The sequence below is a fragment of the Ramularia collo-cygni genome (assembly GCF_900074925.1).
Source record: "Ramularia collo-cygni strain URUG2 genome assembly, contig: RCC_scaffold05, whole genome shotgun sequence".
Lineage (NCBI taxonomy): Eukaryota > Fungi > Ascomycota > Dothideomycetes > Mycosphaerellales > Mycosphaerellaceae > Ramularia > Ramularia collo-cygni.
This window is the reverse complement of record NW_019716259.1, coordinates 1,089,079-1,102,529: the sequence shown is the minus strand read 5'-3', so window position 1 is coordinate 1,102,529 and position 13,451 is coordinate 1,089,079. Positions and strand designations below refer to the sequence as shown.

Genomic DNA, 13,451 nt, shown 5'->3' with positions numbered 1-13,451 from the left:
ATTTTCCGTAACCGTAATCCTACCTTTTCGTTATAGCGATGGCGTGTTCGGGCTGTTGCGCCAGGCGTTCCACAGGTCGGGCAACCCTGAGACAGCCTCCTCACTTATGCACATCGTTCCATCTACCGCCTTCAAACCTTCAGCGCCCGAAAGACCAAGGGCGGCGAGCCCCATGTAACTGTGGTACAGATCCGGTAAGTCGCCCGGGAACTTGCCAAATCCACCCAACACAGCATGTTGCGTCTTCTGCAACAAGTAACGCTGGACAGCTGTTTTGTTGTACAGATCAGGGTAGCCTAACATGTGGAAAGATCCACATACCCACCAGGCATAGCAAGTGTCTGCCACTTTGTTTGTACGACCATTCATACCAGCATCGAGAGGGTCGAGACCGAACGATAGATTCATGGTCGACTTCTCTGGAGATTGGTGTAGTGGTACAGGCTCTGAACTTTCTGCTTCCGCCGGGTGGGTAGTTGGTTCAGCAGTCTCGGTGTCTGATCCCACGTCCATGTCTGGATCATCAAGATCCGTCTGACGTGCGACAAGCCAGGCAAGCATCGACGGAACGTCAGCCGGACCCTGCGGACGATGCTCGACCTGCATGTGTTTGTCTTTGATGCGGTGGATGAAATCTAAGCACCCCAATGCACAAAAAGTGTAGCCCGCATGTGGTTCGTGGTATCTCTGGTCAGCCAAACCACCCTCGTATGACTTCGATCTTGTTAGCGGAGTGTCTTTCAGGAGAAGCGATAGAACGTGTCGAGTTTCACCTCTGCAGCCTCGATGCAACGAACGAGATCGTCTACTTCAATGTCCTCGACAACGGACCCTTCCAACGTGAGTGAGCCTTCGCTGTCGCCACGCAGGATGTGTCGAATGCCAGTGGCACAATAACCGAATCGTGGGTCTCTCCCGCCTTCAATGTGCCCGCCAACTAAAGTTTCGCCAAATGATCCGTCAGGACGCTGCATTTGCACAAGCCACTGGAGAGTCTGCTTCCGACGCACGCGCTTCATGTCATCTTTGAGGATCAAGAGTGCTGACAAGGCAAAATACGTCGCCGGTATATTGGCAGGATCCCATTTTGAGTTTGCTTCATTCGCCCGCTCGCCAAAGTTCGTCCCAGGCCACATGCGAAAGCCACCCGCGGGATGCTGGCAGTGATAGATCCAGTCTATGTATCCTTGTCTTTCAGACTCTTTGGTGATGGTGTTCCAGGCACCGAGAAGGTCAAGAGCGGATATGATGAAGAACGCCAGGTACATTCGATTGCTTTCGTTGCCAGTGTAATGATGTGGCAGTAGAGTTTTCAGGCATCTCGTCCAGTATCTGATGTGCCGTTCCTGGTCCAAGGACAGTCTGGCTTCGGGAACATTACTCATGCCGCTCATGTCGCCTATGTTTGTTGATGGCAAAAGTTGCAGCTACACTACTTGGAAGGGTCGGCTGGAGGACTTTGCCAAGCATTTTTTTTGCAGGTACCTATCGAAGGTAACAAACTATCCAAGGTATCTAACTACAGCCTGCCTCGTTCATGATCATATCAATCGATTTTGATCGTCCCAAATTCATTTGTTATACTCACCACACATCAGCGACACGTTACATCGAATTGCCATGTGTCATGGATTGTCTGGGGTAACACCAAAGACGTTGCTATAGTGTCTGGTCTGACTTGGTATCGAGCACATGAGACGTCCTTCAATGCGTGCGTCTGACAAGGGACATGATGCTGCAGTAAAAGAGTCGCTGCCGAGAGAACGGAGTCGCAGCAACAGACTCGCGATTGCAGAAGCGGCGCGTGAACCATTTATCATTCGCCTACTCACCAAAGTCAATCGTCCTGGACACGTGAGACTTGCGGACTCGTGTGGCATTACAAAAGATTGCATGYGTTGGGATTGCGAAAGACTGCATGCGTGCAAACAGATCTTGCTGCATATCCACGTGGTGCGTCAATAATGCGTCTTCACAACCGTTGCACTGGCGCATTCAACGGTCTCCTTGAACAAAACGCATCATACAATCTGTCGGATCCTTTCCCTTGGGCTGCACCCCGCTGCGGCACCATGTGCCGCCGCCACATCTATGGTTCGGAGCGTTGGATGGCATGCCAGGTGTTGGAATACCATGGAATGCACAGCAGAATGCTCCGGTTCAAGCAAGCACCAAATGAGTGGCACTGAAGAGGGCAGTGCAGTGTCCCCCGAATGGAAGGTGATCTATGAAGCTGGGAGTGTGAGATTGTCGCGTCCGTGTGATGTCGCTCGCGTGCGGGCGGGCCCCGCGGCGCTGCGGAGCGTGAGGACTCGACTTGGTGCGAGTCATGTCCTGCGGCTAAAATGTTGCAATTGCAACCGCATGCAGGGTGTCGACCCTCGAGCGGACAAACTTCGAGGCGTTTCGATTCCCGTCTCGTCAGGGCGGAGGGGCGGCATTCTTCAGTCTGCTATGCCAAACACAATTGTTTGAAAGGACGCGCAGGAGTCAGTTGTTGATAGGCCCTGAGACGAGAACAAATTTCGCCTAATCAGAATTAATAGATTGCACCACATCCTGTCTAAGGTACTCCTACTCTCTCTCTTTCCCTCTCAATATCGTCCTCCCGTCCCCTCTTGTCTCTCAGCCAACGGCGTCAGGCCTGCCCCTAGTAGGTACGGCAACTAGTTTAGTTCTTGGTGATCGTCAGAGCTACTCGAACCAGAACCTCTCCTGAATCTTCCAGGCTCGCTTTCGTACCTTTGGGATGGATTAGTGGACCAAAGGCTTCGGGGGCAAACGTATTTTCTTGAGGCGGACCTGGAGGTCGTGTCGACAGAGCACGCTTCGGAGCCCACTGGGATCTTATTTGCCATTGACGAAGATTGGGGATCCCGCGCGCGCACAAACACCCGTTTCTGCAGCCAACATCCCTGACCCTGACCCTCGCTCGGCACCCGGAGTTTATCACGCATCGCTCCCGCCGCCGCCGTCGTTGAGATACCTTTTACTGGAGACGGGAGACATATTGTTAATGGTCTGGACTGGGCTTTCTTGGGCCGGCGAGGACAGCACCCAAGCACTTTTGCAGTCGCATGGTGTGCTCTCCATGAACCGCAGCTTCATCACCGTCGTATCTTTGAGTGCGGCACGTCGCCGGTGGTGAGCGGACGGCTGCATACATTGGCGCCGAGCAGCCTGAGCGATGACCTCYACCATGACCTCTACTTCCACCTCGCTTCTCCCTCGCACATCGCGACCACCGCCGAATGGGCCTTTGCCCGCGCTTCCCGTTCCCAAAACCCGCCGCATGTCTACCGATAGCAGCCTCGACGTTGGCGTCGGTTCGCGCCGAAGTTCGACCCCTTCGCAGCTCCCGACTACGACTCCCAAGAAGAGCGCGCTCCCGAACAGATCGGTCACTCCTTCTGGATTGCCTACGCCTCGGCCTTACAAGGCCAATTCCACGCCGTCGATTCCTACAATCAGCAGCAATCCGCCCGACGTACCATCAATCACTACCTCGATACCCAAGACGATTCGCAAGACTCCTAGCATAGGCACTTTCCCTCTACCCCCAAAGGGTAGCAACTCTCGTGTGACCAGTCTTCCTCCGAGTCCGCTGTCTGCCTCTACAGCTTCGGAAGGTGCATCTGCTCAGCTGCCGGCTGTCAAGAATAAAAGGGACACATCAAAGCACAGGAGCGCGGAAAGTGGCTTGAAGAAACCCAAGTCACGAAGTTCAGGCTATGGCGTGCGTCCAAGACAGTCCGGCACCAACTTGACCGGATCGCCTAGTCTGCTGAACGGCACTGGCGACAGCAATTTGATCTCGAGCGGTGGCAATGGCCGAATGACGGACAGTCTGCTCAGTCTGCCCTCTCCGCCGCGAAGTCGAAGCTCATCTGCACATGGCTCGCATTTGGATGGTGGAGACGACAGAGGTCGATCAAGGCACAACGACGCTTCTGCGGATGCTACGGAAGACGTGGATGATAAGGACATCAAAGGCAATGTTCTGGTCAGCGTTCGGGTGCGTCCAGATGCTGGTAATGAAGAGGTCGCGCCGGAAGGCGAATGGATGGTGGATGGGCGGCGCTCTCTGATTTCCTACAGAGGGAGAGAAGGCGGCGACTATCGATATGATAATGTGTTCTCACCCCACGATCAAAACGCTAGGGTTTACGACAACGCCGCCAAACGACTCGTGCGGCGAGTCATGGAGGGTTATCACGGGACAGTCTTCGCCTATGGCATGACCGGAACTGGAAAGACGTTCTCCATGCAAGGCACTGCTAACTCACCTGGTGTGATCCCGCTTGCCATTACCGACATTTTCTCCTACATTCGCGAGAATCCCAGTCGCGAATTTCTCCTACGTGTCAGCTATCTGGAAATATACAACGAGAAAATCTACGATCTGCTAAACCAGTCTACCCCTGGCGCACAACAAGAAGAGATCAAGCTGCGTGAAGACAGCAAACGTGGAGTGTACGCCACTCCTCTGAAGGAGGAGATCGTGCAATCTCCGAATCAACTTCTGCGAGTCATTGCACGTGGCGATCTCGCACGAAGGACTGGCAGCACGCAGTTCAATGCCCGGTCTTCTCGTTCACACGCCGTCGTGCAAATCGTCGTGGAATCAAGAGCCCGCGCTCAAGACCATGGCGCCCTCGCTGACAAAGAGTCTCGAAGGGCGGATCGGATCATGCCTGGTGGTGTCCTGGTATCCACGCTATCGCTTATTGATCTCGCTGGATCTGAAAAGGCCGCCGACAACAAGGAGAGGCGCACGGAGGGCTCGCACATCAACAAGTCACTCCTGACCCTGGGTACTGTCATCGGAAGGCTGTCGCATGATGATGAAAAGGACGAGAAAGACGGGGCGAAGAGCTCTGAGAAGGGCTTGAAGCACTTGCCATATCGAGACAGTAAACTCACACGCTTGCTGCAGCCTGCGCTATCCGGGAACTCCCTGGTGTCGATTTTGTGTACTATTCAGCTCTCGTCGTCGGGCACCAGCGCAGCGCAAACAAGCTCTCACACAGGTGAAACGATTAACACATTGAAGTTTGCGAGTCGAGCGAAGAACAACATCGTCAGCCATGCGAAGAAGAAYGAGTCTAGCTCTAACAGTGGCGACCCGGGGAGTAGAGCGCTGCTTGACCGATATCGTATTGAAATCCAGGAGCTCCGAACACAGCTGGAACAGCAGAACAAAGGCAAGGAGGACGCAGAGGAACTTGACGAGATTGAACAGGATCGGAAGATGGAGGCAGAGTTGGAGCGCCAGGAGCACACCAGGCATGAGGAGCAGATGCTGGAGATGCAGCTTGCCCGAACAGCTCTGAAGGAGCGTATTAGCCACCTGAACCGCCTCATTCTGTCGTCAAAATCGCTGGGAGTCAACTCCGGACGATTCTCGAGTGCAAGTTTGCCATTCGATCCCCGGACAAGCACATACAGCAATGTACAATCCGAATATGGCCGACCGGTCAGTATAAGGAGCAGAGACAGCTCGCGTAGCTTGAATCGCGATAGTACAGCGACCGTCGAGGTTCCGCTTCCACGCGATAATCTTAATAGGACCATGTCCGGTGCCTCTCTCACGGTGGGCACCCTTCCGCCCGCACATGCCTTACGCATAACAACCGACGACAGTCCGCCAGCAGACGAGGATGAGGACGGTGAAGACTCTGGCGGTGTCGACGGCGATGGAACTGCGAGTATGATACAACAGAACCGTATGCTCCAAGCAGATCTCGCCGACAAAAACAGATATATCGCGACGCTAGAGAAGCGACTATTGCAGGCCCGGAGAACTAGTCACAGCCGTGTCAGCATGCACTTCGCCACCCGCGTTGGCGCCCCGGAGGATAAAAGTTTGGAACTCCTTCTGCATGATAAGGATCGCGAGTTGGACGAGTTGAGAGCAAAACTGGATGATCAGGTCCGCATGGTCACGGCCCTTCGAAGTGCCGCAAGAAAGCGCGACATGTTCRATGATAGGAAGAGCAATGTGACCTCGGCGAGTGAAGACACCACGCGACCGAATACATCTAGCGCTGCGGACAGCGTCCCCGACCTGAACAGTGCTTCTTTCCGGAACAGCAATCGGTCGTCCGCAAGACGGAGTACATCTCGCCAGAGCAGCTCTCGCTCAGTGACTGTCGGTGGCCACCGAAGCACTCCTTCCAATGCCACAAATGCCAGTCGGTCCAGCTCTTCCGGCATGGCGAACTTTTCGAAAACACCCCTGAGTCCAGTGGCTCTCCTCTCATCGGGACATTCGTCCATTAATTCCCACGACGGCGAGCGTATGGCCAAAGAAGTAACCGTAACCAGAAGCGGAATACGCCGCAAGAGTGTCGATGAAATGACTCAATTGTTGGACCAGATGATCCAGGACAAAGTCGAGAGTGGCAGTCTGTTGAGAGGCGAGAGGGGAAGCCTGAGAGTAAGACACGACACAATCCTTCTGCAGCAGATTGCGGACGTCGTGGCCGTCAATGCTGGTGCCGAGAAAGACACTGAAGAGGCCACTACGACACCTGCTCGCCCTTGATAGCCTCTGGGACAACGGACATGCTCGGCGTGGCTGCTGATTGTCACATGTGCTGTGCGAGACGGAGTTACGCCTCAGAGATGAACGCCTCAAAGATGAACGAGTTCCGACTGAGGTCTTTTGCTTGTTTTTTGAGACGATGATGAGCCACGCATTCTGTCACTTTTTTTCCTTCTCACACTTTTGTTAGGGTGCTTATGGTCTGGCGGTCGTGCGAAATACCCCCGAAGACTTGTCCACTTTGGACTGGTCTCTGTTTCTTGTAAGATACCTACTTATTATCGTGTGGGGGCGAATGAAATGAATTTGAGAAAGGACGAACATTCCCGAGCATGTGTTCCCGCTGCCATACCTTCATTCTTCTCAAGCTGGAAAGCCTCGCAAGAGGATTCTCGTATACACGATCCGCGCTGATCCAACATGTATCATGATGCATGTCCGCAACAAGGTGTGCATCAACGAGAAATGTACCTCACGTGCTGAACCACGTTATACAATGATTTGTTTGTCTCCGTCGGCAATAATGATGATAAATTTGAGATGACGTTGAAGTGAATCTCATCGCAGAACCATCATTGGAACGTGACGCCCCGTCGATCAACCGACTCGGTCCGGTTTTCTTTAGCTCCGCATAATTGCAGATCAACTTTGACAGGTTTCGTCGACCCTCATCTGCTGAGCGAACCTCACCTGTGCGAATCGTGCTCCCCTTCAGGCCTCAACACCATCAAGACCGCAGCCCGATGTCTCCGCGGATGAAATGTCGTCACCGACTCAGCACTGCAATAACGGTCAAGTCCAAACCCTGCACCCAAAAGACCCTGTAACAAGGGGGACAGATGGCCGCGCCCGGCTTGTTTCAGGTTGAGAAGCCCGTGTGGCTATCGCACCTGCACCGCACATATCCATCCCAGCCCAGCCTTTCCTAGTGGTCGGTGCAAGGAGTAACAAGGACAGACATACGTAGGATCTTCGTACGGAGATCCGTCCCACGCAATCGTAGCGGCCGCTGCGGAACAGCCATCGGCTGGGTCAGGCTGCATGGCCGCGGTACTTTGTAGGTCTTTCTGCTGTGCGACTTCCATCTTTCCATTTGCATCTGCATCTGCTTTATCGCTGTGCGATTGGGACGTTTATCCTGCTGTTGCTCATTTACCCGTTACATTGAACGACACGGAGCTGGCCTCGGTCGTCTGCAATCGCTCCTTCTCCGATATCTCATTGCCATATCCGCGGGTCACAGCATCGAAATTCCATCAACGTCAGACGAGGAGGACGGGGTTGTCAGCAAGACTGATCACGGTGCTTTGTGATTCTATTTCCGCACCTACCGCATGCGGGCCTCACAGCGGATCTAGGAGCTTGTGGAGGAAAATTAATCAGGTTACCGTCAGCGATTACTGGGCATACTCGCCTGTGAACTACTGGGTTCTGACTGCCGGCTTGTGCAAAAAGAGAAAAGGCAAATACATTTGGGAATCTCTCGAGTTGATCAGCAGCCATGAGGGACCGACGCAACACCATCCTTTCGGCATCATCAACAGCAAGTTCGGACCCTCCAGCATCACCGCCCTCCATCAGAGTTATTCCAGATGACAAGAAGCTGTTCAGCTCGCCGCCACCATCGCCACTTCTGCCGGCTCCCGTTACTAGCGACAGGAGGATCAAAGCCTCTCTCAGACGCAGCATGGCTGTCAAAGGCTTGATCGTCGCATGTGGAATGGTTGGTTTGTATGTTTATGTACTGCAAGGCCTCATGTATCCGGTGCCATCTGCCACTGCGAATTTTGGTAAAAGCATCGACATTGTGGCCGGCAATCCTCTTCCTGGCGAGCCAACTGCCCTTGTTGTCGTCGACTCGGCTGCGAGGTCCCAATGGACGGTCTGGATACCTCACAATCAGACATTCCCACTCTCTAGTCAAATCTATGCGGATATGTGCAAGCAGGGCAACCAATTAAAAAGCAGTATTGAGACAAGCACTCTGTCTTCAGGGAAGCAGCCGTGGTGGCGAAAGCAGGGCTACTACGCCAAAGATCGAACGTTCCTCGACATAACTGACGCTGAGAGGACTGGGGTATTGCCCAAGTCCAGGAGCATGGAAAACGTTTGTGAGACGAGCCTCACCTTTGTGCTTGGTGCAGAAGATGCGAGCTTCGGCAAATCATTACTGCTTCTATGGATGAGCTACGGACTCGCCAAAAAGGAAGGCCGGGCCTTCTTTTACGACGATTCGCACTGGGCTTGGGGAAAGTACATCTCTTACTTCGCGCCGCCTCCAAGCCCGAAGTGCGTTCGGCCCCCAACGCATCACATCGTGCCATGTCCTCACACTGCAAGGCACATTGTCGTGTCAACGGCTACAGCTCCATTCACGTTCGGCGAAACTTTTGATCGCGAATTTCGAGACGCTCGCAAGCATGGCCTTGCATCACAGTCGCGGATTTTCGACCTCATTCGTTCCGGTTACAATGATCTGTTCGTTCTGACGGGAGAGGACGCTTTGTATGCTCAATCGCGAGTTGCAAAGCTGAAGGACGAAGCTGGCACCAGCCGCATGCTCGCTGCTCAGATTCGCCGTGGCGATAATCATCCCTCGGAATTCCAATATCAATATAGCTATCTTCCATTGGAACGATATCTGGATGGTGCGCGCTTGCTAAGCTCAAAACTCAGCCCAGGCGCTCTGAGTGGCTCCAAGACTCAACTGCTTGTCGCTTCAGACGATCCCAACATTCTCACTTCGCCAGAGCTACAGCAAGCGGACTCTGAATCTTTCACGATCCACCGAGCGCAGGAGCGCATACAGCTTGCTACCAAGGACGTTCTCGATCAGTCCTCTCCGGTACAGTCATTACGCAAATCAGGTTCAGCGTACGTCAAGCATGTTGAGGAGAACTCGGGATGGGAGGGGGGCTTCTACAGCGCACTTTTCTATTCACTGGGTGGTGCATCCGAGAACAACGTCCCCGAGCAAGCGATGCTGTTGCGTCGGCTTGTCGGTCGAGCCTACGTGCTGGACCTCGCAGTGCTTGGGGAGAGCGATGGTGTTGTATGCGCTAGCAGCAGTGCTGGTTGCCGTTTACTTGCTGTTGCCATGGGCTGGGACGCTGTGAAGGCTGGGAGATGGATGAATGTGGATGATGGGAGGGTCTGGACTTGGAATGGTCAGCGATAAGATCCTGGCTGAGACAGTGGTCTTGTGGTTTGAATGTAGCATTTAGCGAGGGCATAGCGAAGGCGGAACAAGATACCCCTGGGATACTGTATTGACTAAATGTACTATCATGTCCGATTGCTCGTGGTCTTCTCTTATGTGAAATTGCTGCCGACTGCCTCGACGAGTAGAATAGAATCGCCCTTTCTGCAGTACAGCTTCTGCTCGGCGCCCATCATCACATCTTGGTCGCCTTCCGCGCATTGGTCCGTTCTGGCCGCATGTTACCAGCGCCATACACGCCGTCGATCATCTGCCATGGGCGTTGCTTGCCTAGTCCACCATGAATGCGCCTCCCAGATGCCCGAGCCTTCATTCCATCATCATGATTCGCAATAAGAAGTATAGCACTTCAGAAGTGATCATCTGGTTCAAATCCGCATCTCATCTCATCGCAGCGTGTCCCCGTCCCTCTGTCACCCCAAACCGCCAACAACGCTTCGCCATCGACCCTCTGAACCGCAGCTCCACGATGAGGAACTCAAGACTTATCTCGTAAATCCGGAATTGACAAAAGTCCCTCACGTTCCCTTCCCAATCAACCCTTTCAACTCGCCTTCCAGAACCTTGATCTCCTCTCCCTTCTCCCTCTTAACCTCCATACTCTCCAACTTCAACCAACTCCAATACAACGCTTGGAATGTACCAGTGGCGATTAGGAAGTTGAAGAAAACGGCACGTCCGAGACCGCCGCGGTAGAATTCTCGATGGGGATTGGGTGTGGTTGATGATGGTGGTTGTTGCGGTGGTGGTCTTTGACTTGAATTTGCGCGGCGCGAGGTTGTTGAGATTCTGGGAAGAGCGCGGTTCAATAGAGGGCGGAACATTGCGTGCTGGGTTGTTTGGATGGCGATGTTGAGTTGTAAGGTGGAACTATATGATGTGGTGGAAGGTGGAAGTGAACGCGAGCTCGGCTCGCTAGCTTGCTTGACCCTTGAAAGCGATGTAGTAGTTCTAGGAGCAACCATTGACGGAGGATTTCAAGACACAAAGACGACTGTCAGATGGGGCATGGTGTACATGGAAGGAGTGGATAGTAATTTGACATTGAACACGCCATCATAGCACGTTTTGACTTTTGTTCATACATCGTGCCAACATCTTGGCGAGGTATCTACAGAAAGCAACGGCGGACTAGTCCCGCCATTCAATCTATCGCACAGGGGTTTTCCATCACGACTCCTGCGCTATGCAAAGTCCTTGATCCATCAGCTGCTCACATCCTCTCCCGCGCTCTGGGAGCCGCGCGAATGATGTTATCCACCCGCAACAAAAGCTCCGCCGCCTCGCTGGCACTGCTAACAACTGCCTTCTTAAGCTTGTGAGCCTCAATGACACCCAACTGCCGCATGTCCGCAATACCACCTCCTGGGCGCATCAAGTCCAGCCCGCTTGATGACATGCCGGAGTAATGGCTCTTCCGTAACCGCGCAACTAGATCCGCGGAATCGAGACCTGCGTTGTCCGCAAGAATGGTAGGAAGCTGGCGGAGAGCCTTGGCGAAGCTATCGACCGCAAGTGCTTTCTTGCCTGCCACGTTCTGTGCAGCTTGATCGACAGCCTTGGACATCAGCATCTCTGCGCAGCCACCGCCGAGTGTGGTCTTGGGCTGCTTAACGGTCTGTGACAGAACGGCGAGGGCGTCGTGCAAGCTACGCTCGGCTTCATCAAGGAGCTGCTCTGAGGAGCCACGAAGAACGATGGTGCAAGCACGTCCAGCCGCRACGCCAGAGAATCGGATGAGGTTGTCCTCACCAATGATGACTTCCTCGATGAGATCACAGTGGCCAAGCTTAACATGCTCGGGGTGGTCGAACGTGCTGGTAATCTCCGCGCCGGTGACCAGTGCCAATCTCTCCACACCATCGAAGTCTGCGTGCTCGATCGAGGAGATTCCAGCATCAGAGAAGAGTTGCTCGGGCCAGTTGTAGATGAGTTGTCGGTTGACGAAACAGTTGATTCCATGCGACTTGATCTTCTCGACCTTGGCCTTCATCTTCTCACGCTCGGCCTTCTCCAGCTCTGCCAGCTTTCCTGTGCTCTCCACCTTGACTCTCGCACCAAAAATCTTGACCTTGTCCGTGTCCATTGATGTATTTGCGACCAGAATCTTCGCATTCTCAATGCGCTTGGGTTGACCAGTGCCAAACTTCTTGTCCAGGATGAAGCCAGAGTCAAGGTAGGAGTCTGATAGCTTTCCACCTGCCTTCTTGATGATCTGAATGTGTGTGAGGTCGGTTGAGCCACGCATACGGAGGACAGCGTCCACAGCGAGCTCCGAGAACTGATCTCTGTCCTGCGCCAGAACCTTTGAGCTGAGCGTTGTCCGGGAAATAGCAATCAGGTCTCTTCTGAAAGCCTCGAGATCCTGACTGTGGTCCACTGCGCTCTCCTCCAATGCCTTGAGCGCGGCAACGCTTGCTATCCGGTAGCCCTCAATGATGGTCTGTGGGTGGATCTTCTGGTTGACCAGAATTTCTGCCTCGCGCAGCAACTCTGCAGCCAAAACTGCTACACTTGTTGTGCCGTCTCCAACTTCATCGTCCTGTACTTTTGAGATGTTGACCAGTACCTTTGCCGCTGCATTGTCTAGTGCCACGCTCTTGAGAATAGTCGCACCGTCGTTTGTCACCATAATCTCGCCGGTTGATGCACTCTGGAGGATCTGATGAATGTGTTGGTGAACAAATCTAGCGACCGACCAGGCGAAAGGAGCTCACCTTGTCCTGTCCCTTGGGACCCAGCGTAGACTTCACCAAGTCTCCAATGGCGATAGCTCCGACGAAGGCGCTGTTGCAAGGTCAGTACACTGGCGGTAGACGTTCCCTATTGTCTCCATACCTCAAACGGGCATTCTCGCCACGCTCCTCTGTGCTCCCTGCTTCGAAGATGTTCGACATGATGTAAAACGAGTGGGGTGGTGTTGGCGTAACTTGTTGGGTCACGTCTTCGTCTTCGCGTCCTAGATWCAAAAAAGCTGTCCGTGGTCGCAGTCAAGGCAAATAAGGTTTCGGATCTCTTCCGAGCGTAACAACCTCGCCCTTCCTTCGCTTCCACCTCCACATCCACCACTCAGCCTTGTCGATGCATACGCGTATGACACTTGCAACGTCTTGTCTCCATGGACAGCAGCTACTCGATATCTATCTTGGAACACCTCAGGCAAGAGAGTAAAGAACCAACAATGAACGCGAACGCGAGACGCATGTGATTCCGTTTGCAATGCTTTACAGACGAGAAATCATGAAGCTCGGAGCTCACCAGGACACTTGGCGGAACATCCACAGTCTCTCGGCCCATGTCGTGCTACTCACTCGTCGCTCGCAGGATCGCATATATAAGCGCCCAACAGCTKCTCGCCAAAGGCACTACACCTGCAAATGCCAAACATCATGCCACTATCTTACAAGTCTGTGCTGCTCTAAATACGATAAGCACATGTTACTATCGAAGTTGCCCATGATGGCGAGGTCCAATCAAGTTTGCAGGATGTGTATGGTGCAAGCGAATGGCGGCTATGCCCTGTCCCGCCGTGCTGTTGCGCCAGAGCCTTGTTGTTGCATATGGTGCTAGTCTAGACCTCAGCCTTGCCATGCTGACCTGCCTCTCTACTGGCTGAAATTTGAGGAAGGCCGTATCCATGGAAGACTAGCAATGCACGTGAATGAATCAGGCTGCGCCGATGAT

At 53.5% G+C, this 13,451-nt stretch overlaps 5 protein-coding genes; 2 read left to right on the top strand and 3 right to left on the bottom strand.

Annotated features, from left to right (window-relative positions):
* Positions 1-30: 30 nt before the first annotated feature.
* On the bottom strand, positions 31-1,394 carry RCC_04164 (related to protein geranylgeranyltransferase Type I, beta subunit; the record flags this gene model as incomplete). XM_023769442.1 has 2 exons in its annotated part: positions 31-714; positions 774-1,394. 2 exons carry the CDS (start codon positions 1,392-1,394, stop codon positions 31-33), a joined length of 1,305 nt encoding a protein of 434 aa, XP_023625210.1.
* Positions 1,395-3,199: 1,805 nt separating this feature from the next.
* RCC_04163 (related to kinesin motor protein) lies at positions 3,200-6,547 on the top strand (the record flags this gene model as incomplete). The annotated part of the gene is made up of 1 exon (XM_023769441.1): positions 3,200-6,547. The coding sequence occupies one exon, from the start codon at positions 3,200-3,202 to the stop codon at positions 6,545-6,547; it is 3,348 nt and encodes a 1,115-aa protein (XP_023625209.1).
* Positions 6,548-8,048: 1,501 nt separating this feature from the next.
* Positions 8,049-9,725, top strand: RCC_04162 (uncharacterized protein; the record flags this gene model as incomplete). Its single annotated transcript, XM_023769440.1, has 1 exon — positions 8,049-9,725. One exon carries the CDS (start codon positions 8,049-8,051, stop codon positions 9,723-9,725), a length of 1,677 nt encoding a protein of 558 aa, XP_023625208.1.
* Positions 9,726-10,285: 560 nt separating this feature from the next.
* On the bottom strand, positions 10,286-10,732 carry RCC_04161 (uncharacterized protein; the record flags this gene model as incomplete). The annotated part of the gene is made up of 1 exon (XM_023769439.1): positions 10,286-10,732. The coding sequence occupies one exon, from the start codon at positions 10,730-10,732 to the stop codon at positions 10,286-10,288; it is 447 nt and encodes a 148-aa protein (XP_023625207.1).
* Positions 10,733-10,980: 248 nt separating this feature from the next.
* On the bottom strand, positions 10,981-12,664 carry RCC_04160 (probable CCT2-chaperonin of the TCP1 ring complex, cytosolic; the record flags this gene model as incomplete). XM_023769438.1 has 3 exons in its annotated part: positions 10,981-12,429; positions 12,485-12,554; positions 12,606-12,664. 3 exons carry the CDS (start codon positions 12,662-12,664, stop codon positions 10,981-10,983), a joined length of 1,578 nt encoding a protein of 525 aa, XP_023625206.1.
* Between the last annotated feature and the right edge of the window lie 787 nt (positions 12,665-13,451).